Consider the following 23,936-nt stretch of genomic DNA (forward strand, 5'->3'; position numbering starts at 1 on the left):
TCATTTCAGCACAAATATGTCATATATGTCAAAATGAGCTCGGTTCGGATAGAGTGAAAGATCATGATCATTTAACGGGTAAATTTCGTGGGGCGGCTCATAAGAGTTGTAACGTGAATTTCCAAGTGCCTGACTACCTACCTGTTTTCATTCATAATCTTTCAAATTATGATGCTCATTTGATTGTCCCACATCTCGGCTTTGATGAGATGAAAATATCATGCATCCCTAATAATGAAGAGAAGTACATTTCGTTTGGAAAAAATGTAGATAAGACTTTTTCATATCGTTTCATTGATAGCTTTAGGTTTTTAGGGACATCCCTATCTAAATTGGTTAGCTCGATCCCAAAAGATAAATTTACGAGATTATCCAAGAATTTTGGTGATAAAAGTGATCTCGTGATGCGTAAAGGTATCTTCCCATATGAGTATGTGGATTCGTGGGAAAAGCTTGGTGAGGATAGATTACCTAATATTGATGAGTTTTACAGCACCCTTACCCAGGAAACTATTAGTTCAGATGACTATGAATTTGCTCAGGCGGTTTGGAACGAATTCCAGTGTAAATCTCTGGGGGGATATTCTGACCTATATTTGCTAACAGACGTCTTGTTATTAGCAGATGTATTTGAAAATTTTAGAGACGTATGTTTATCTACATATGAGTTAGATCCTGGTTGGTATTATACCGCACCAGGACTGTCTTTTGATGCGATGTTGAAGCACACAGGGGTGGTACTTCATCTTTTAACAGATTATGATATGATACTTATGATGGAGAAGGGAATTCGTGGTGGTATAAGCCAGTGTGTTAAAAGGTACTCCGAAGCTAATAATAAACATATGAAGGAATTCAACCCTAGTTTAGATTCCAGATATATTGCATACGTAGATGCTAACAATTTATATGGTTGGGCGTTGTCAGAACCTCTCCCAAAGTCCAACTTTCAATGGATAGACCATGTAGATGTCATGAATGTTCCAGACAATTCCAACAAGGGATATATTCTAGAGGTGGATTTGGAATATCCTAGCGAACTGCATGACTTGCACTCTGATTTGCCCTTCTGTCCTGAGAAGAAAATTCCACCAACTGGGAAACATCAAAAGTTAATGACTACGCTTGATCATAAAGAGCGATATGTGATTCACTATAGAGCACTGAAGCAAGCGCTTTCTTTTGGTCTGAAGCTTAAAAAGATACATCGGGTCATCGAATTTGAACAATCGCCTTGGATGAAGACCTATATTGATATTAATTCACAAAAACGCAAATTGGCCAACAATGACTTTGATAGAGATTTTTACAAATTAATGAACAATGCCGTTTTTGGAAAAACAATGGAAAATGTTAGAAAAAGGATTGACCTTGAACTTGTTTGCAATCCCAAAAGACTTGATAAAGTGATATCTAGTTCACTCTTCATTGATCGCACAATTTATTCAGAGAATTTAGTCGCGATTCATAAAAGGAAAAATTTTGTTAAAATGTATAAACCGTTGTATATAGGACAGGCTGTTCTGGATCTTTCAAAAACACTTATGTACCAATTTTTTTACGAAAATCTTAAACCGAAGTATGGGAATAACGTACATCTCATGTACATGGATACAGATAGTTATATTGTTGAAGTAATGTCTGATGATTTTTATACCGATTTGGTCAAAGACTTATCTTCCTATGATACTTCTAATTATCCTAGAGATCATCCATGCTATTCAGCGAACAACGCTAAAGTCATTGGTAAGATGAAGGATGAATGTGGAGGAAAGATAATGACTCATTTTGTAGGACTGAGAAGTAAAATATATTCCTACCGTGTTCAAGGTGATGTGGAAGGAAAGCGTGCCAAAGGTATTAAGAAGAATGTAATCGATAAATCCTTAACATTTGATGACTATGTCACATGTTTGAAAGAAAAAATTCAATTATATAGGAAAATGACACTAATAAGGTCGCAGAAACATCAAATACACACCGTTGAAATAAATAAAACTGCTTTGTGTGCAAACGATGATAAGAGATTCGTCTGTGAGGATGGAATAAACACCCTCCCTTGGGGTCATTATAAAGTAGACCGCAAAAGATCATATGGAGAGGCCTTTCCAGATTCTTGATAGGCAGCAAGAGTTTTTTGTCTTTATCGCTGCTGAAATACTCGATGCTTGTTTTCTTCGCAACACGCAAAAAAATATGACCTTGTGAAGTTGCTATAAATACTGAACTCTCCTCAGCGGGATACTCATTTACAATCATGAACAGCAACCGCTTGGATGGTGTTGGAAACCTACCAATGGATGGTGAGTTGGCTGATGAGAGAGCTAAAGCGAAGGTCTTCGAAAAATTCTTGATGGAATTTTTTTGTGGGAAAAATCATGCGGATATCCCACCATTATTGGATGAAAAGAAAATTTCAGAGGAAATGGCGAGATTTAGATTCAAAAGAAATATCGAATGTGGGAAATGCGAGTGTAAGCTGAATAATCCCCCTATTTTTAAAAAACCGGATAAAGAAGAAGATATTTATAAATTCGTACAGTATAAAACAAAGCGTGCAAGCTCAGAAGTCGCTGAAAATGAGACAAAATGTCCTTTGAAACATTCACTTTCATCTACCCCTATGAGCAGCAAAAATACGAGTAAGGCAGCAAACCCTTCATTCGAAGAGATTTTTAGCAAAGTGGATTCCACAATTAAGAAATTCTTGAAGTATCCTTGCATTTCAAAACTAACTGACGTTGAGATTGCCCATCTTCCTCCATCGCTGGTGTTAAAAATAGCTCCAAGTCAAATGACGCGATTAATGGAAAGACGGGGTATAAGGGATTGGAGATATGAAAAATGTACCGAACATTATAACAAGGGAAGAACGCAATTAGATGGTCCACCACCTTTGCGAATGGATTGCTTAACTTGTCGGTTGAAATATCTATAGAAGATTCGCAGGCGTCTTTTTTTATTTTTTCGCTCACCTTTTTTCATAATTTAAAAAACGCATTACAAATTGAAATGGTCACTCGTTATAAAGCTCATTTCTTAAAAAGACTCTGAAATGTGCAGAATGATGAAATTGCTCATTTTCTTAAATTTATTTTTCTTCTCACTAGGGAAAAATCACACACTTAATAATACAGCATGCGTAGTGAGTTACCTTAGCGAATATGGTTATCTTAACTTGAATACAACAGAAATAAGTCAAGTAAGGCTCGAATCAGTTAAGGATGCTATAAAAAATTTTCAAGAGTATAACAACCTCAGCATAGATGGGGAGCTTAATGAGGAAACAATGAACTTGATAAACAAACCGCGCTGTGGTGTACCAGATGATATAAGTTACTCACTCTTTTACTATAAGTGGAATAAATCTGTATTAAAATGGCGTTACGCTTTCGCAAATGCCAAACTTCATGAACTGACAAGGGCAGCTTTCGATGCTTGGAGTCGAAATACAAATCTAATCTTCATGCATGATTTAGACAATCCAGACATAGTAATTATGAATACTCGTCTTACACATAAAAATTTTAAAAAGGGAGGATTATGTCCTGCCTCTTTTAACGGGAGAGGAGGCGCTATTGCTCATGCAGATTATCCTAAAAGTGATGGTCGAACCGTTGAAATTCACATCGATATGGATGAAAATTTCTATTATGAATTAAATAATAGAACTGGTTACGATGAAATTAATTTGTACAAAGTTTTGGTACATGAAATCGGTCATGCTTTAGGCATATCTCATTCTCTTAATCAGAATGCTATCATGTATGCACAATACATGAATGGATATAAATTAGATCTCGATGAGGATGATGTGTTAGCTATTCAAAGTTTATACGGAGTTCGAAAAAAAAATGAAGAAATTGAGGAGGATGAGAGCGTAGAAAATGCGGATGAAATCACACCGACAGAAGCTGTACAGCCAGCTATAAAAAAACCGTCACTATGCGACGTTGAAATGGATCTTAATACTTTTCTAATAGCAAACCGAATGATGTACATTTTTTACGAGAAATGGGTTTGGTTACTAGATTTGGAAGACCCAAATCGAGGTCTTCAAGGTCCCATTTCCATCAAAGACTGGTTGACGTTTCTTCCGAACAGTTTTAGTAAAATATATGCTATATATCAGAGACCTTCTGGTGAGATAGTTATATTCGTAGACGGTGTTGTCTATATGATAAGATTTCCCAGCATCGAATTAGTGGATGGATATCCTAAACGAATAATAGATATAGGATACCCTCAACATACAGTGATTCAAGCCGTTGTAAACACTTACTCGGGACGAACTTATGTCTTTTTTAGTGATAATTTTGTGATTGAGTTAAATGAATGTGAATTCAGACCAATGAGCATTTCTGGATTGTCCAGGGTGTTCCCACAATTACCTCCAGGTCTTACTTCAGCTTTTCGGTACACAAATGGGCTCTTATATTTCTTCCGAGGTCGGAACTATTTTGAATTCAACGAGTTCAACAATACCTTAACTAAAGCTGGTATGAATTCTATATCATTATTTGGAGTCCACTGTCGCAAGAAGTCAGTCTTCCCAGAATTAATAGCAAATTTGAAAAGTATTATACACAAATTAGAGGGGAATAACTCAATGGAGAGCTTCTGAAATGATATTATTAAAAGTAAAGAGAAATTTGTAGATGGGGTGTGAAAAAATACTTAAAAACAGATTGTTTCTACTGCTTTCCATTCTAAGCCAATGAGATGTTGAAGTGGAAACATCCTTTCACTTGCATTTTAGCCGGACCCTCCGGTTCTGGGAAAACGAGTTTCGTGTTAAAATTAGTCAATTCGAAATTAATCGATGTTGAGATAAAAAAAATTATTTGGTGCTGTAATCGTTACAGCAGACCTAAAGATAAAGAGTTAAACACGCTCAAGAATACCACTGTAATGTTTCGAAATGATATCCCAAATTTTGAAATAGGAAGCAAGAATAAGATGCCCACTCTGTATGTAATAGATGATTTAATGTATGACTGTTACAATAAAAGAATTTCCGAAGTATTCACGCGAGGTTCACATCATTTAGGTATTTCAGTCATTCTTATAACGCAGAATGTTTTCTACCAGAGCCCACAAGCACGTACTATTTCACTTAACGTGAAGTACTTAGTGGTATTTAAGAACCCTCGCGATCAATCACAATTCTCACACCTTGCTAGACAAGTTTATCCCAAAAAACCGGATGAGCTCTTAAGAATATTTAATGAAGTGACATGCAGACCATTCACTTACTTACTCCTCGACCTTCATCAGAAAACGAACGATCTCCTTCGATTTAGAACGGAAATTTTCGACGAATGCAAAGCGATAGTATTTGTACCCACAAATACTGCGGAATATGAAGAGGTTGAAACGTAACAAACATCTTTTCGTACTCTTAAAGACTGCTGAACCTAAGTTACGAAAGGCAATAATTAGTAAGCTGAGTGACGATCAAATAAAAGCCTTGGGTGATTGTTGTAGCCTAATTTTAAGTGGAAAATATAGGATTAAAAAGTCGCTAGAACAGAAATTGGGAAAGCACAAGAACTTACTCAGAAAGTTGAGTTGTAAAAAAATCACTGTTAGCAAGAAACGAAACTTAATACAACAGAAAGGTGGTTTCTTATCCTTATTAGTAAGTTCCGTGCTAGGTGGTCTAATAAGTAAGTTAGCCGGTTTAGCATAATGAGTCTGAAAAAGATGATTCTCATTGAACCGTCCTCGTTAAAGAAAGAGCGATTAACAACTAACATCACAAATCTAGATGATCGTATGCGTAAGATTCTATCAAGTGATATGGATGACACTAAAAAGTGGCATCATTATCGTCGGGAATTGGATTCTTATTTAAACGCAGTGAGTGAACGAGGTGGGCCCATTTCATATTCTTTCTTAGAAGATTCAGCTGCTAATGTCAATGAAGAAAAACAATTGAAAACAAGAAGTAGGAGTTTAAAAAGGAAAAAAATAACCTCCAACAGTGGTAGAAAAATTTTGCGAGCTAATCGCAAAATCGGAGAACAATGGGAAAAAACGTTGGAAAGAGCGGGAAATATGGAGGACTTGTTGGAAAATCTAGAGAGAGAGATAAGCTCCGCGGAGGTGAAGTCAGAAGACTCATCTCCCGAAAGAGAAATAAAAGTTCTGTTCCAATCACCTCGAAGAAAACGAGCAAAAAAACCGAAAAAAATATTCTCTCCGTCTTAAGTTTAACTCCACAAAGCAAAAGTCGTTCGAAGAAAAAAAAAGTTAACAAAAATGATGATGGGAATTTGAGTAAAACTGATATTAATAATCTCTTGAGTTCAACCTATTTTGATCCTGGAAATCCCGCCAGTTATTCAACGGTCGGTAGACTTTGGGAGGGTATAGGGAAAAAAATCCCGCGAAGCTATGTGAAAAAGTGGTTGGAGGCTCAGGATTCGTACACTTTACACAGACCTGTGCGAAAGAAATTTCAGAGGAATAGATACACAGTGTCTTATATTGACGATACCTGGCAATGCGATCTGAATGATGTTCAGAATTTGAAAAAACATAACTCCGGATATAAATATCTTCTCACTGTGGTGGATGTGTTCTCGAAGTATGCCTGGGTAAAGCCCATCAAAAGTAAGTCGGCCGATGATGTTATTCGAGCTTTTAGAAATATCTTAAAAGATGGTCGAAAGCCTTTGAAAGTTCAGAGCGATAAGGGAAAAGAATTCAATAACGAAAAATTTAGGAAATTCCTTACTTCTCGGGGAATTACATTCTACACTACCAACAATCCTGACGTAAAAGCCGCCGTAGTGGAAAGATTCAACCGAACGTTAAAAAGTATTATGTATCGATACTTCACTAAATCAAATTCACGTTCCTATCTGACCGCATTACCAAAACTCGTAAATGCTTACAATCAGCGCTATCACTCCAGTATTGGTATAGCTCCTACTAAAGTGAGTGATAAAAACGCATTCCAAGTAGCGCTTCGTTTAACGTCACGTGATAAAAAAAGGAAACCTCGTTTCTCTGTTGGAGACTTTGTTCGTATATCTAAAGAAAGATCGCCTTTCACAAAGGGTTATACTCAGAATTTCTCCAAGGAAATTTTCACAGTGGTTAAAATAAATGAAAATTTAATTGTTCCTACATATCAATTAAATGATTTAAATGATAAACGTATAAAAGGTGAATTCTACGGTTCAGAGCTGACAAAGACGGAAGTTAGCGAGAATAAAGAATATGAAATAGAAAAGATTTTAAAGAGTAGGGGCACTGGGAAGAAGCTTGAGTACTTGGTTAAATGGGTGGGGTATGGTGATGATTTCAACAGTTGGATCGCAGCATCTCAAGTAAACAAGTTAAAATAATGGAGCAAGGAGATTTCTACGTGACCCTCATGAGTGATAGCTCGGGTTCTAATTTGAACACGATAGCCAAATTTCGATCAAAACTACAAAAGCGAGTGGAAGTTGCCGGTAAATGGGTAGTGGGACTTGTGGAAGTTATTCTACCAGACTTTGAATCACCACCGAGAAATTGTCAGTATGATGGAGAATATATTGAGATAGAGATTGTGAAGGGGGTAACTTATAAGTTGCTCGATCATCATACATACATTCTTGATAAAATGCTCATTGATATGAGAAAATCTTTAAGCAATGACTTACATCGCACTGAATTTGATATAATTGTGGAGAAATTCTTTAATTCGTTGAATGCGGATAAAAAAGCATCCCTCAGCAAGGCAGATATCACATCCAGTAAAGGTTGTGAACATATAGCAATAATTGTTACGGCTACTAACCACATTGTACGGTTGGCTTGTGCTCGTTACACCCTGATTGAACTATTGAATACGCTCTATGAAAACACCCCAAAGAAGTTTCAGAGAGGTTTTCATAATCTCTTAACAAATGCAATGCATATTAATAAACAGATAAGACGGAAAAGATCTGCGGTAAATGAAAATGATGAACTTCAGCAAGTATTTGTTTACACGGACTTGGTAGACCCTCAAATTGTCGGAGACAAGTTAATTTCATGCATAAGGATAGTAAATATTGGTTCGGGAAACCATCAACTATTCAATCCGCCATACTACATTCCACTCTCCAAGAGAGAATTCGATACCGTGAGTATTGAACTAAGAGATAAGATGGGTGAGCTTTTCCCATTCACATCCAGCGTGAATCCTGCAACCTTAGTACTACACTTTGTTAGGCATTCATAAATATATACAAAAGATAATACACGCCTCATTCATAGACGTGATGTCGAGGGATGTGGATCGATATATGAGATATTTTTCTCAGACTGGTGGTGATTTAGGCCCAGTGTATCGCGCGAGTATATATAGACAGAGAGGCAGGGGATTGGGAAGTTTTTTCAGCGGTCTTTGGAAATTTGTCAGACCTTTAGTTTTTAGCGGTGCCAGAGCTGTTGGAAAAGAGGCTAAGGAGGCTGGGTTAAAAGCTCTATCGGACATTAACAGCGGTAAATCACTCAAAGAAATCTTACAAACACGTTCTGGAGAAGCTGTTCGTAACTTGAAAACAAAATTAGAGAGTAAAATTGGGGAAATGAGCGGATCAGGTTTGAAACGGGCGAAAATTCGTAAAGTTGCGATTAAAAAGAAAAAAAACCACACTGGCTCTAGAAAACAAAGTAAGAAGTCTAAGCAGATTGGAGGGGGTCTACGAAAACACAAAAAAAATCCAGGCAAAAAGAGGCAATCACGTAAGGGACGTGATATATTTGGATAAATACTTGAATCCCATCTATATACAGCCCTTGTGGTGACTGACTCATGGATACAAATTCCCGACCACTTCTAGAAGTGCTGGAGAGCTGAAATTTGGCACGCGTACGGGGAACCCGAAATGATCCGGAGGAAAAATCCGAAAACCGGAAGTTTCCGCCACGTGTCGTCGCTAGGACGACAAAATGGCCGAAACCGGGCTTTTTCCGGTGACAGTATTTCGGTTTTTATTTTACTGCGCGCGAACCGTGCGTGATACCCAAGTTGTTAATGCATTTTTTGAAAGCTGATGAACGTAGGCACGTAATTAAGTAAATTTATTAGTTTCCATTTGAGAAGGTTTCAGCTAAAATGGCGTCCAAAAATTGATTTTTTGAATAAAAAATCAAACTTTCCCCTCCCCTCGACTTAATTTAAGGTGTTGGATAACGAAAATGAATATTATATATGCTCATTACTTCGTCTACGAAATGTAGGTAACAATTTTCTTTCATCGTGCTTGGTTACTCAGAAAAAAATTAAAGTATTCCGAAAATCACCGAAAATTACGATTTCCAAAAGATTAACACAAGGTTTTGTCAATTTTTACCCGACCGATTTCTTTCAAACTTTGTAGTTACATACAACTATCAATTGTCTTTCAGAAAACATAAACATCTAGTAAATGATTTAATGGATTTAAACGCGAAAAAATAAAAATGGCGGGCACTACTCACTTTTTTCGGGGACTGGTTTCCTTTTTTTTTGTATTACTCCTGAAATATGGAGTTCATAGGGCACACTACTGTTAGATATGACAGCAAATGAATGTGACCATATGGTATCGTCATATTTAAACCCCCCGAAACCCTCTAAAAATTAAAATTTGCATATAAGTAGCCTTTTCGGGTATTTTTCGTCACGAATCCGCCACTATCGCAAGCCTTGCCACTCATCACTACGGTATTGATGTCGACGACTGATGACCCCTGGTAGGACAAACCTATAAACCCCCGGTAAACCCACATACACCCCCCTAAAAATAAAATTTTGCATATTACTCTACTTTTTGTGTACTTTTCGTGAGTATACCACCGCCCCCAACGATTCATCCCCACGGAAATTATTTGAACGGATGGTGACCACCTGGAATACACACATAAACCCCCGGAATCCCCCTGAAATACCCCCCAAATGTAAAATGTGCCATTAAGTCTCCCATTTGGGAACTTCTCTCAAACATTACGCCGCACTTCCCGTCCCCTCTGAGCTCTAGATCCGGAATATTTGGTGAGGGCGAGCCACCGTAAACCATACGGGAAAAATACCAGAAAACCCCCGATCACCTCCTGGAACATCACCAAAAAAAATCCTCAATCCCAAGGCGGCGAAGCCGCCCCAGAACGTGGAAAGGCGAAGCCGTTCCGCGGAGTAACTGGCGTAGGCGAGGAGGAGCTTCAGTAACCCTCGGGCGGCGAAGCCGCCCCGATGTTCAAGCGGCGCAGAAGCTGTGGACTCCCCTCAAACAAAAAACGATGAAACAGCTCCGAAATGCCTTTGCCCTCTGGGCGGCTATGGCGACCTTAGACGAGGAACGGCGAAGCCGTTCCGAGTATTAAGCGGGGAAGCCCCGGGGGGGCACACTGAACCCCTGGGCGGCGAAGCCGCCCTTCAGCGAGGAACGGCGAAGCCGTTCCGAGGAATGGGTGGGGCGCCTCCCTACCCCCTGGATGGCGAAGAATAGCTGAGGTGAGATTATTCGAACTTAAAAAGTCTTCGAGCGAACATAAATATAGACGGCGAAGCCGGAACCGGGGTTTTTAAGGGGCGGAGCCCCTTAACGAGCGCGCGGAGCGTGCGAGTAATTTCATATAATTGCTTAATAGACGATCAGTCGTCGAAGAGTTATCATCATGTCAGAGTACATTCCATCGTGTTTGCAAATGTTCCAACGCCCGCCTATACAAACGAGCATTATTGGTAATAGAATTATAGAATACAAGCCCGTTTCCTCTCTAGATGGTGCTAAGGAGTTGAGATTTTCGATTAAGGACAACGGTGATCTATACAAGGATCTTAGTGGAATTGTCTTAAATGTCAGAGTAAAGTTATGTAAATCGGACGGTTCAGATTATAAGTCAAGCGATGCGGACCAACCCGGTGTTGTCAATAATCTCCTCCACTCCATGTTTTCTCAATGCAACGTATTCTTTAACGGGGACAGAATGACATCTTCTGAAAATTACAATTATGCCGCATACTTTGAAAATTTGCTGAATTATGGTAACGATGCCGCACGTACACACCTTGAGTGTGATGGGTGGTGTTTAGATACCGGTGATAATTTGAATGAGCAAGGAGAGCATAATAAGGGATTCTTAGCTAGAAAGAAATGGTTTGCAAACAGTAATGAGAGAGAATTAGAAGGAAAGCTACACGTTGATCTATTCAATCTCCCACACTACCTCGTTAATGGTGTCTCAATTGACATAGTGCTCAAGTTGGCCGAACCTGAGTTTTACATTAAAGAAGGTGAAAGCGGATCATCAATTCTAAAGATAACCCAAGCCACTCTCAAAGTACCCCATTTTGACATTAGTCCTTCAATTCTTCTATCACATAATCGACTTATGCAGAAGGGTGAGGTCGCTTTCTATCCATACAAGAACGTTGAGGTTAAAACGTTTTCTGTCTCTGCAGGGAATTCGGAAATAACCTGTGATAATCTCATACTAGGTAAACTCCCAATCACATTAATGGTAGCATTAGTAGATGATGATGCGTTTCATGGTAGAAGGTCTAAAAACCCGTTCAGCTTGAATCATTACAGCATGACCAAATGCGGTCTGTACGCCAATGGTACTCCTCACGAAGTTGAAATGTCTTACGATGGCTCGAGCAATCATGCCGTACAGCCCTTTAGGCAACTGTATTCCGCTTTAGGTGTGCATCATAACGACTGGGGAAATCAAGTAACTTTACACATGTTCACCCATGGGAGCTCTGTATTTGTTTGGAATTTAACTCCAGACAAAAGTGGAAACGATGATCATATATCCAAACCGGAGACGGGCAATATACGATTAGTGATGACATTCAAGGATGCTTTACCCAATGCTGTCACAGCAATTGTGTATGCCGAATATGAAGCAGCTCTCGCCATTGATTTTAATAGAGTTGCTATGGTACAGAAAGTCTAAGTAATGAATAAGCATGCAAACAGAAGACATCGAGCGATCCCTTTCAAAAGACTCTCGCACGAGAGCGTCTTTTCGCGGAGTTTTTCCTTCAGATAAACTTCCCAGTAATCCTAATTATGGAACTTATGTGATAAATTTTGATCCCTCTGGTAGCCCAGGAACTCACTGGGTTGCAGTTAATGTCCCTAAGTCAAGAAAGAAGGCCGAGTATTTTGACTCTTATGGATTCCCTCCTTTCGTTCAAGATATAATTACCTTTCTTCAACCTTTCACTGTGAAATTTAACCGAACTCGTTTACAAAATTATGAATCAGATCTTTGTGGTGAATACTGCTGTCTGTATGCTCTCTTCAAGTCCACCAAAGGGTCCCTATCTCAGTTCACCTCCCTTTTCCCGAATCCTGAATTAAACGACTGTGAAGTTGTTCGCCTCTTCTCTGAAGAGTTTGGATCAGTTAGGAGACGACGTAAGTGTCATCCACGCTCGCAAAAGTGTTGTGCTCTGATAGAAAGAAAATCCATGAGCAAAAGAGCCATTCGCGCTCGCAAAAGTGCAAAAAAACAAAATCCGCATTTAAGTGACATACGTCCTTAGACGCTGTCAGTTACGATGCAGGAGTCGTACGGGAAACGTCGGAGATCATCATCATCAGAATCTGAGGAAGAAGACGTGGAAGTTGATACATCAATTCTCGACACACCCATCACCATCGGCAAAAGCAAATCAGTTGAAATTGGTTGGCTCATAGACTCTTCACTCTATCTCTCCGGACCTTGTGTGGTGATTTCATCGTTGGGGAAGACTGTGAAATTAAAGGCGCATGAGTGGACAAAACTAGATTGCGAAGAACCTGCAATAACAGACTACTTCAAAGGTGCAGCGAAACCTGCGTATGTGAAATCATTAATCCGATTTCCCAAATTCTTTGGTAAACCTCACATTACTTTGGGGGAAGAACGTGTACCATTAAACGCCTCTGATTGGGAGACGTTTACACACTCATTTGAACAGATTAATGCGATCTTAGATTACCTTGAAAATCGAAGAGGTGAAGTGCTTCACAATCTGAGTAGGATCTTGCAAGCCTTGGAAGATTTCAACCTCGATGAGGTGTGTATCACCTTTGGTGAGAATCCATTCAGCAAGTTAAGAATACCATTCCCAAAGGATGTATCACACTGAACAGTGCCCCAGTAGAGGCAAGGAAATAAAGGCTGCGGTCTTGGATTTCCAAGCGCTCGTTGATGGGGGAAACAATTTTATCGTTCGCGAACTTGCTATCGAGGATCTCGAATATGACCGACGAAAGTCGTGGGTATTCCAGATGCCTTCCGATAAGCAGTTGGACGACGACAATGTGAGAAATGAATGGCTGGTGAGATCTTACCATGGAATTCCCATTGATGCGGGAACAGTATCATACGAGGAATTTCCCAGAATTCTGAAGGAACAAATCAGGTCGTACGACTTCTTATTCGCAAAGGGTGTGGAAAAGTGTCAATTCCTTTCATACGCGTGCGATCGTACGGTGTTTGAATTGGAAAAATATTTTAACGTTCCCTCTCTAAAGAAACTTGAATCATCGGGAGTTGAGTGCTCTTTATTGACTCATAGGAAGGATGATTTCGCATGTGCTGTGAAAAACTGCTCCAAGTTGAAAAAGTGGCTTCTTTCGAATGTGTCAAAGAACAAAATATTGGCGGTGATGGAGACTGTGACAATGAAGTGAAACATATACATTTATCAGTGATGTGATTTCCTTTACCTCAAAGAAATGGTGATGGACCTACTATGTGGAAAAAAAGATTTTTTCATTTATATGATTTCTGTCTTATTCTTCATTATAATAATGTTTTATGGGGATTAATTACTTATGTGAATCTGGTGTTTTTATTGATGTACAATGTAATGATAAAAAAAAAATATAATTATTTTATTTCGTCATATGTGTTTCTTTTTTTAAAAAATAACTTCCCCACCTCACCCTCACGAATGCGCAATCCACCACACTTTCAAACAGCTAATCACTAAGCTTGTAGCAAAAGCGGGGAAATCCCAGCATCCCCAATCAACTTCCCCTCCCTATTGTCTCACTAATAAGTGTATATATACGTGGTCCCCGAGATTATTAGCTCATTCAACGTTGACATTAGCTCGAGAACTGTTGCTAAGATGCTAAGAGCTTCTGCAGCCGCTCACTCACTCGAAGCTAACATGACCTCCAGAAATGTTGCTGAGCTGCGAGGTTATCCTGTAGCCACCCTGGGGAATACTGACCTCCGGGTGGAGAGGCAGTCAGATCCTGATACTTACATTATACACATCCCTCATCGAGGTAAAGATTTTGTGCTCACGTTGTATTTTGAGGAAGAGCACATCTGCGTATTCCGATACGAGAAGAGGAAATTTACTTATATCGGAGAGAATGCGATATTCTCAGGTTTCAAGAATGAGAGTGGTGTAGTGGAGAGATTTAATATAACTCATCAGGATGATATCACCGATCCGGAAAAGCGGCGCCTTGCGGAAAAGCAGCACCCAATCATCTGGTGTGATGTGTACGAAAGCATCCGGCCTCGATGCTACGCTAAAGGACTTAAATGTGTTTCCACTGACGGTCCTAAACCTGTGTGTTATACTGACCATCAACGATCAAAAGTGAATTATATTACCGTTGAGGCTAAGAAAGGTAGCCGTCTGCGTTGTATTAAGTTTATACTTCAACTTGAGGACGATATGGATGTATATTGAATAAAGAAAACTTAGTCATTTAAAAAAAATTGTTGTTCTGATTTCTCCTTGAAAAAAAAGAACAGGGTATTGTTTTTTCATTCGTTTAATCACCTCAACCACCACGAGGTTCCACTATAGGTCACGTGAGCACTAACAACCAATCAAAACGCTGGGATATCCATACATTTCAAAAAAAGTGCGCGAAAAAATACCTCATAAACCAAGCGCACCCTCTTATTCATTTGTTTCATCACCTCAACCACCACGAGGCGCCACTATAGGTCACGTGACCACAAACAACCAATCAAAACGCTCGGATTTCGTTAAATCGATATATCAAATCGAAAAATTCAAGATGGCGGAGAATCCAAGATGGCGACTGTCCCAGTATCCTCATTTTTACACTACTGACGTTTCGCTTTCGGCAGTAATAATTTCACTCACCCAGTGTATAACCCGAGAAGAGTTGATCACTGTAATTCACCAGGAAATCGTGAAATTGAGTTAACAATTGTGTTCTTTGCACTGCAGACTTTAAAAGAGTTCCCGGAAGAGCTGCGAGGTGACGTCAGCATGCATCTTCACCGAGAAATCCTCTCTCTGCCGATATTCGAAGGAGCACCACAGGTGAAGTATCCAACAGCACACAAATACACCAATTCAATCGTGTTCATTTTCAATAGTCATGATGATGATAATAACAAACATAATAAGGGTTGAGATTGCATTTTAATGCTTGGACTTTTTAAAAATAACATGGTGGTAATTGTTGTATTTTTTTCTTCCGCTTCCTTCTGACAAAAGAAACCCAACAAAGCTCAGCACTCGAATCGGAAGTTCTTTTCAAAATATTAACACTTTGAGTGCCGGCCGCTAATTTTAAAGCCCTACTGAAAAATTCAGCCATTTTTATTAAATTAGCAAATTTTTTTTAAACATTAGCATCGAAAATATGTTTATATCGATGTTTACTTCAATAAAAATGGACTTTCGTCTTCTTTGTGAATGAGTTTAATAACATTTGTTGTTAACTTTTAAATATATATTTTAATAATGAAAACCTACTGTTTTTGAAAAGTAAAAAAGTTGCAACAAATGATGTACCGCCATAAAATGCATAATATTTTTATTACGCTGAATTTTAACTATTTAAACCATGGAAATCATACAATAGCATTGTTCCAAGCAAATCATTCAAAATCCTGGATGACAAAAAAGGTCACTGAGCCCTCAAAGAACGGTTCTTTCCTCCAAAGAATTTTCACACAAAGTAGGCCTAGATAAGGGTGCCGTTAGCTACAGAGGGCTTTCCGTCCTCAAGGCATTAAAAGAACTCTTTTTCCATCGAGCAGTTAATTTTTGAAATAACAGAACCACTAAGCAGTAAACTGGAAAAGTACCACGGGCGAAATATTACAGCTTCACGCAAACAAAGTAAATTAAATAGATAGACGTAATATTACGTCCATGGCAATCCTCACAAGGATTAGCGGATTAGCAGGACGTAATATTACGCCCATGGCACGCAAAATCTTAAGTCCATAGAAATCAACAGGATATGAATCCAATCTTCATTTCAAAATGAAAAAGGAATCTCAATGTTAAAGATGACAGAAGCGGAAAAATATCGAATCCTATTGTTCGATGGAACAAATTTTATCAGTTGGTAATTTCGGACGGAGACGCTTTCGGAAGAACTGGAATCGTAATCTTTCGTGGAAGAATCATCCTTTAACCGATTATAATTTGTGGACGGAGAGAAGATTCAGAGCGTACGGCTAGGGAAGAAGAATTGACTCAGCAAAACCAGATCGATAATGTAAGTCACAGCTTATTCAATGAGTTGCTTACAATCATTTGAAATACACAAAGATAATTTAGCCTATTCCGATACATGGACATCTCTACGCAACACTTTTAAAATAAAAGGAATTGCTTGGCAGTTTCTTCTGAGAAAGTGGTTAACAATAATGACATACGAATGATACGTTAGTTCATCACTTCTTGAATTTTAATACACTGATTAGAGATCAACGTTCCACTGGAGCGGCAGTCGAAGAATCGGACGCCGTGGGCCACCTTCTCTCGACGATGCCATTTAATTGCGACGCGATGGTCACTGCTTTTGAGACGCTGTCGATGAAGGATCTCACATTGGGTGGGCGTCGTGATGAACAGATTGCTGGACGAAGCGGAAGGAAGACTACGGGAAAAAACGAGAAAATGCACCGCCTCCTGTCGCGTTTCAGGCTCAACATTACAAAGGCAAAGTGAAAAAACTCCTCAGAAAATAGTAAAAAATACCAATGAAATCCAGGAATTCATTCCACTTCAAGTGTCATCGATGTGGGAAACGGGGACACCAGAGGCTCAACTGCGCATTTGTCTACCGAATAATCCAGGAAACAATAACTCGGCGATCGTGAGCATTGACCATCAGGGAAATGGATTTAGCTTTTTAGTATCACGTGCAGATAGTTCAATTGAAGGTCATTCAACTGGTCATTGGATTTTGGAGCATCTAAACATCTGATCAACTATAAATAAATACCTCTTGGTAATTTCAGAAAATTGGAACACACTTATAAAAGTGAAGTAGCTAAATCTTGTCTAGAGGCTAAATACACATAAAGAGGAAATTAAATTTATCAGAGTTTTAAAAGGAAGTTTAGATATAGATCAGCGATGCTTTATCTATACCTGAACTTTGTTTCGATTTGCTTTCGGTCAGAAAATTAATGGTTTTACTATTCTCTTTGGAAAAATTTGCAAGGTTTAATTATAATGGAAAAAGAAATGTTTGCTGTTGCGAATAGAAATGAATCTCAGTTATACGTTTTGCATTTTTTTCAATGCAAAGTTTTGTCAGCTGCTTCGTCTGGACATAAAACGGAATTGAGGCGAAGGCAATTTGAGCTGAGACAATGAGCACAAAATGAATGTCTCGCGGATCACGGAGAAGAGCCACGAAAGAGCGAACGAGTACATGACGTCAAGGAAGAACTTACAGATGAAAATTCAAATCAAATGATAGGGATTGCAACAGGAATTTAAAATGAAGATAAAGTAAATAAAAATGGAAAGCAAACTCTACGTCGACCTGCCAGGCAGAAGAAGACGCCAAAATATCCGCATCGTTGTGCTGGTCTGGTGCTGAGCGATAAAAACTACGCAGATGATGTACGAGACAACTGCAAGGACATATCCCTAACTTCCAGGACTTATTTCAATGAAGGAAAACAAGAGTTGGATTAACTCCAATCTACCCCCTGGAAGAAAGGCCATTGCTAGTAAATGGGTCTTCAAATTTAGAAAGGACAAGGATTGAGGAGAAGGTCGTTTTGTATGCGGCCCTTTAGCTTTTGGGTTATCTGACAACATAAACGCATGCTCCATTCTAGATCCGGGAGGGAAGTTCTTTTTAGAACGAGTCCAAAAGCATCCGCTGTGGATAGTAAGAGAGGATCCGTGTGTATAACAATGCATCTTTTTTGTGGACAGGGCTGCTTGAAGTTGCTGTCCCTTCACATCCGATCCAACTTTTGCGCCCCGGGCGAATATTTGCTGCACAAGGGCGACGCCCTCCACTCCCTCTACTATATCTGCAACGGATCCATGGAAGTCGTCCAGGAGGGAATGGTCGTCGCTATTCTCGGTAAGGATAATATTAGTCAGTACACATAAAATCGTGTTAGTCATTGGACGCGGTTAATCTCTTTAAATGATGCAACACGAGCGCTTTGATAAGTGACCCTGACGATGATGAGCGAGAAACTGAAACTGCATAAGGGCGCAATCGTTCCAGTAGTTTTGTAGTAAAGTATCATGAAACGGACCACAATGATCAACGGACCAAATCTCTATGTGAGGCATGATTTGATGTTAGCACGCAACGTGGGCACCTTCTGATCATTAAAACATCTCAGCACTTAGGAATTTGCATTACTGTAAAAGTTCCTATTTATTTGTGGAATTTCAAGTCCTACCTTGCATATGAGCAGTTGACCGTAGAATTTTGACCACAATATCCGTGTCGTCCGGCCACGCTTCAGTCTCCCTGACCATTATCTCAAAGCGCGATGTATTCGCTCGCTCCCCCAATCCAAGAAAAGGTCATTTAAATTGCGCTCAGGAAAGTGAAGCAGGGAATCGACCGTAGATTTTATATTACTAGAGTATTTATGGAATCGACCTTTGAGATTCTTCACATTCATTCATTCATTGGGCGCATGCGAATATATGTAATCTGAAATATTGATGCAATGATAATGAGAATTTTAAGCTTACGCCAAATTTTTCCGACAAAATATGCATTTATCTTTAATAATATTTTAAGTATTCCATTACTATCAAGGAACTAACGCTACAACGCCGTCTAATACATATTTCACCAAGAGATGTTTTCCGCTGCGTATTTAGTCCTTACTTTCAGACTGTTATCATTTGAGTGGAATTTTGCTTCAAAAAGATAGCCATAAAACAATTTCCTTACTAATTTATCACATCTCCTAATTTGCAATATATTTCGGTCGCTTTAAGTTCAAAAGAGTTAGTTACCTACCAAAACGTTCTAAATAAAAATTGAGTAACTCATTACCCTTATCTATTAATGAAGAGATTTCCTTCTTACGACTTCTTTCATTACGACGTCTTCTCTACTTTCTGGCTGAATTCATGTTTCCTTTTCAACGCAGAGGTGCGATAGAGTTGTTTGACCAGCCCGGGAGGGTTTGCTCGAATGTGGCCTTTGCATTTGAAAATATATTTCCAGTTAACCGCCGGATGTTAACAACAAAATGAGCGTCAGAAATAGTAGAATATTTCTCCGCCACTCTCATGATAGGCATTTACTTTCAAGATTGGTGCTTAATTGAAAAAATAATAAAAGATGGAGACAAAATATTCAAGGTTTGTAAACACATCGAGTGACTTGATTAAAATATTGTCGGTGTTGCCGACTCAGAATTTTTATATTTCTTCTTTACTCTCACGGCCTTGTAAACGCCTAACAAGGAAATGCATTAATATGATATCAAATGCTTCATTCACTCAGCGAAGCGTAATTCACTTCGATATTTTAATCTACGCCATCCCCATAGTTTTCTTTACTCGACCATACAACTGTGGTCAACTGAGTGACTACTGTCTGTAAAAAAAGCAAGATACCCGAGTTTGAGGAGTTCTAGCGTCTAAATGAAGCAATCGATTTCAATGTAATAAAAAGCATACGAAAGAGAATTTAGTTTTACGTTATACCATGTACTTTAAAAATTATTCGGCTAAGTTTTATTTCCTGTACTTAATTTTTTCTCGAAAAAGTACCCGTTTTTTGCGCGTAAAATCAAGGTGCCCAACTTTGAGCGCTTGGCATTCCCGTAGTTTTCGTTCCTATAACTTGAAATTTTGATATAAAGAAGCCACATCTATTACTAGCAGTTTGTCGAGAACAAATTGTTTATACTACAAACATTAACAGAGTTGTTGTAAACAACGCAAACCTCTGCTAACTTCGAAACCAGTGAGTCAATTGAAAATTGATTGGTGCTGTTGTCTTCCGTAGAATATTCGTAATGTATATACGTAGATCATACACGTTAAATGTAGGCAGTGTATTCAATATCTTTTTATATTTATTTTTGTTTTTAGGTCTTGTTGTCGCCTTCTCCCTGCCTGACGGGGATGGGCTAAACAAAGCAACAGAAAAGAGAAAGTCTCTCGAAGTCGTGCGCAGTTGCCACATAGCGAATCGAGACTCACAGTATCCTAGCAGTTAATGAATCATTCGCTGGTTGCTTTAAAACGTTTACCTTTAGGGATGATTCGACTATTGTTAGTGCAGATTCCCTCGGTGAATCAAGCGTCCAAGAACGGGGTTTTCGGAGACGGAAGTCCAAATGGTATTAAGTGCAATTTGCTTTTTTCGCTGCGAAGCAGAAAAAAAGTATGGACAAAAGATATCCTGCGTATCAAACAGTGTCTGATAGTCTTGGTATCAGCTTGATATCAGTGAAAAGAGTCGCGGCTAAACAGAAGGATTATGAATTTTTACCATCCGATAAAATTTACGCTATTATGGCTTAGAATTTACGTCGTAGAAAAGCATTTGATGGAAGCTAAGCCCAACCTGACCTTAAGTTTACCTGAAGGGTGCAACAACGATACTTTCATTGTGCGAGTCGGTCATTTAAAGGAAGCGCGCCCTCTGCTGAGTCGGTGGCAACCACGCGCCTCTTTTCGCCTCCCCCTCCCACGACGGAGCTGCCGGTACGCGCATAGAAACATCTAGATAAATAATAAGTGATATTGACGTTATTATTGATATTTAATATACATTTCATATGTGCTTGCATTACTAACATTCTACGGAAGACAACAGTACCAATCAATTTTCAATTGACTCACTTGTTTCGAAGTTAGCAGAGGTTTTGCGTTGTTTACAACAACTCCGTTAATTTTTGTAGTGTAAACAATTTGTTCTCGGCAAACTGCTAGTAATAGATGTGGCTTCTTTATATCAAAATTTCAAGTTATAGGAACGAAAACTACGGGAATGCCAAGCGCTCAAAGTTGGGCACCTTGATTTTACGCGCAAAAAACGGGTACTTTTTTGAGAAAAAATTAAGTACAGGAAATACTATTAAGCCGAAGAATTTTTAAAGTACATGATATAACGTAGAACTAAATTCTCTTACGTATGCATTTTATTGCATTGAAATCGATTGCTTTGTTTAGACGCTAGAGCTCCTCAAACTCGAGTATCTTGCTTTTTTTTACAGACAGTAACCACCCATCTCCAACATGGCGAGACTGACAGCAGTCGAGCTAAAGACGCTCCATGATCGGTTACAAGTAAGAAATAAGGATTAAGGCCATTGACCATCTTTGTTACATCCACTGCAGAGATTCTTTTCGGTTTAGCCTTACGCTTCGTGTTGGCTCTTCAGTCCTAATGCATGGCCTCACGCGCAACTCCATGACCCACGTCAAAAATCCACTCACTCCAAATGTCAAATTTCGATCAAAATTTTCGGACCAAAAATTGTGATGCAAACAAATTTGATACAAATATTTTGATCCAAATTTGACAGTGGGGCATGGGCTTAGTGGCTGTTCTCTCTCTCTCCGAATGATTTAGGCAAAGGCGACCTCGTGGGATGTGACATTAACGCTTACGTTGGCCAGTTCTCCGGCGTGGCTGCGACCACCGCTGAAGGGAAAAACACGACAACTTCAGGTACCAACCAAACAGGTGAGAGACACTAATTTTTGTCCTTAGATTTCCGTAGCGATCAGATGCAGTCGTGTAATCGATCATTTCCGGATTTTCTGCTGCGTGGAATGAACTTTTAAAGCCCAACGTTTCTTCGCCACCGCTGGGAACACTGTCAGGAGACTAAATGGGATTAGAGTTGACATCCCGACCGCTGTTATCCGGGATTTAAAAAATCAATAAAACATAAAACCCAACGTGTAAAAATTGAATGTAGAAAGTAAAGAAAGAAGTGTTTGGGTTCGCACTCGTGGATGGGTCATTGCGGGAATATCCACTTGTTATCAACGGCTTATTAGGGAGACAGTCGTCGACAAGCACCCAAATCTGAACAACATGATATTTAGAGATGCGTGAAAATCGCAAATGTAATAATTGCGACGTATAGATGCGATGACTCGACTTTTATGATATTTTTACGCAAATTTCCCTTTTCGACGGCAAAATTCGTACATTTTGTGGCGAGCGCAGTTTAAATGCTCCGCCGACACTCACCGCATGCGAGCGACTGGCCAGCTGCCAGTTGGCTGGGACTCTACGAGGCCGCGAACAACAAGTGGGCGCGGGCAAGCTACACCTCCGCCCAGTGGCGGCTCGTGAGTCAAATGCTGGGGGGGCGCACTCCACCGGGGGGTCATAATTTTTTAATATTTCGTGTATTTTATTAAGTTTTTACGGCAATCTAGGATAAAAATTATGTGATGCCACACGTTCCGTTTTTTTCAACAAAAATACCTACTTTTCCTAATAAAGCTTGATTAATAAATACTAAATGCAGTAGACTCTCGGTCATACGGATCGGCTTAGTCCGGACTCTCGATTACACTGATCAATGATCTTGAAGAATAAAAATATATTTGCTGCGATATTTTGCTAATACAAACAAAAATACGTAACTTTAGGTTTTAGTGCCTAAATTCTTCGTGCGGATATGCCCGCAATACACTTATGTTGTTCGTTTTGCAATCATAATGCGTTATTTGTCAAATCTATACAACATTTGCAAAGATTTAGGTAGCAATGACACTTGTAACACATGAGGAGGGAGGGGAGTGTCACTGACTTCCACTAGGTAACAAACACTACTAGAATGCGCGCGCTTTGCTATTGCAGATGTAAACTTTGATTGCGGTGTTCGCGTTGCTTCTTGAATAAATTATGATTTAAAATCAATAATTAAACATTTCTCACACATTTTTAACAAAATCTGAAATACTCACATGCCTTTAGTTATATTGCAGAAGTCCATCCTTCTTTCCTTTTGTCCAGCAAAGTGATCAATTACACGTTCGCTGAAATCAGCGCCGGACAACAATTTCTTTCCGATTGAATACATGGAAAGGGCACTAGTTTATAAATAAACAAGGGACTTAATAAACAAGGGACGACACAAAATGGGCCGACGAAAAATACGACCAAAAAGAACAAGGTGCCTGGACTCAGATTTGAGGACAATTTTTCCCTATATTTCCCTAAAACAAAAACGAGCACTGTTGATTTATTCAAAATTGTCTTCTTGAATGTACACACAGCACTAAGAAACTTCTTAATCGGCAATCAAGCACAGTTAACTCCTCAAAAATGATGTCTGAACTCATTTCACTCCGTTCTTTCCGAGAGTCTTGCCGTTACTATAAGGAAGACTCAAGGGAGATAGAAGTCGTGGTCCACTAATGCTTATTCAGCTGAGGGACGAATTTAAGGTCAGCAAAGGCATCCAAGCAAACAAAAGACGTCACGGGCCATCTCCTTGAGTCTAAGATTCATATGTGGTAAACACACGAAACGCCAACGGGTCGCACTTGGAATAACCATGTCTTCGAAATCATTGCCATGATATAATAGAATATAAATTCTAGATCGTAAAAGAAGACGACTCTGAACCACAGATAGGAGCTGTAGGGATCTCCGCACTGATATGAACTCTTCGAAGCCACTTAAATCAGACCCAAATGCACATTTTCCGTCAGACAGCTAGCGCTCTGCCGCTGAGGAATTAGGTGA

At 39.2% G+C, this 23,936-nt stretch overlaps 1 protein-coding gene across 1 annotated transcript in view; it reads left to right on the forward strand.

Annotated features, from left to right (window-relative positions):
* LOC124164280 (potassium voltage-gated channel subfamily H member 4) overlaps nucleotides 1-23,936 on the forward strand; it is a 561,414-nt gene that overhangs the window by 471,932 nt on the left and 65,546 nt on the right. Inside the window, exons 11-13 of the mRNA XM_046541531.1 lie at nucleotides 15,194-15,289; nucleotides 18,164-18,317; nucleotides 21,798-21,911. Coding sequence (XP_046397487.1) covers nucleotides 15,194-15,289; nucleotides 18,164-18,317; nucleotides 21,798-21,911 — 364 coding nt within the window. The remainder of the gene's footprint in view (nucleotides 1-15,193; nucleotides 15,290-18,163; nucleotides 18,318-21,797; nucleotides 21,912-23,936) is intronic.

This window comes from Ischnura elegans, chromosome 8, assembly GCF_921293095.1.
Source record: "Ischnura elegans chromosome 8, ioIscEleg1.1, whole genome shotgun sequence".
Taxonomy (NCBI): Eukaryota; Metazoa; Arthropoda; class Insecta; order Odonata; family Coenagrionidae; genus Ischnura; species Ischnura elegans.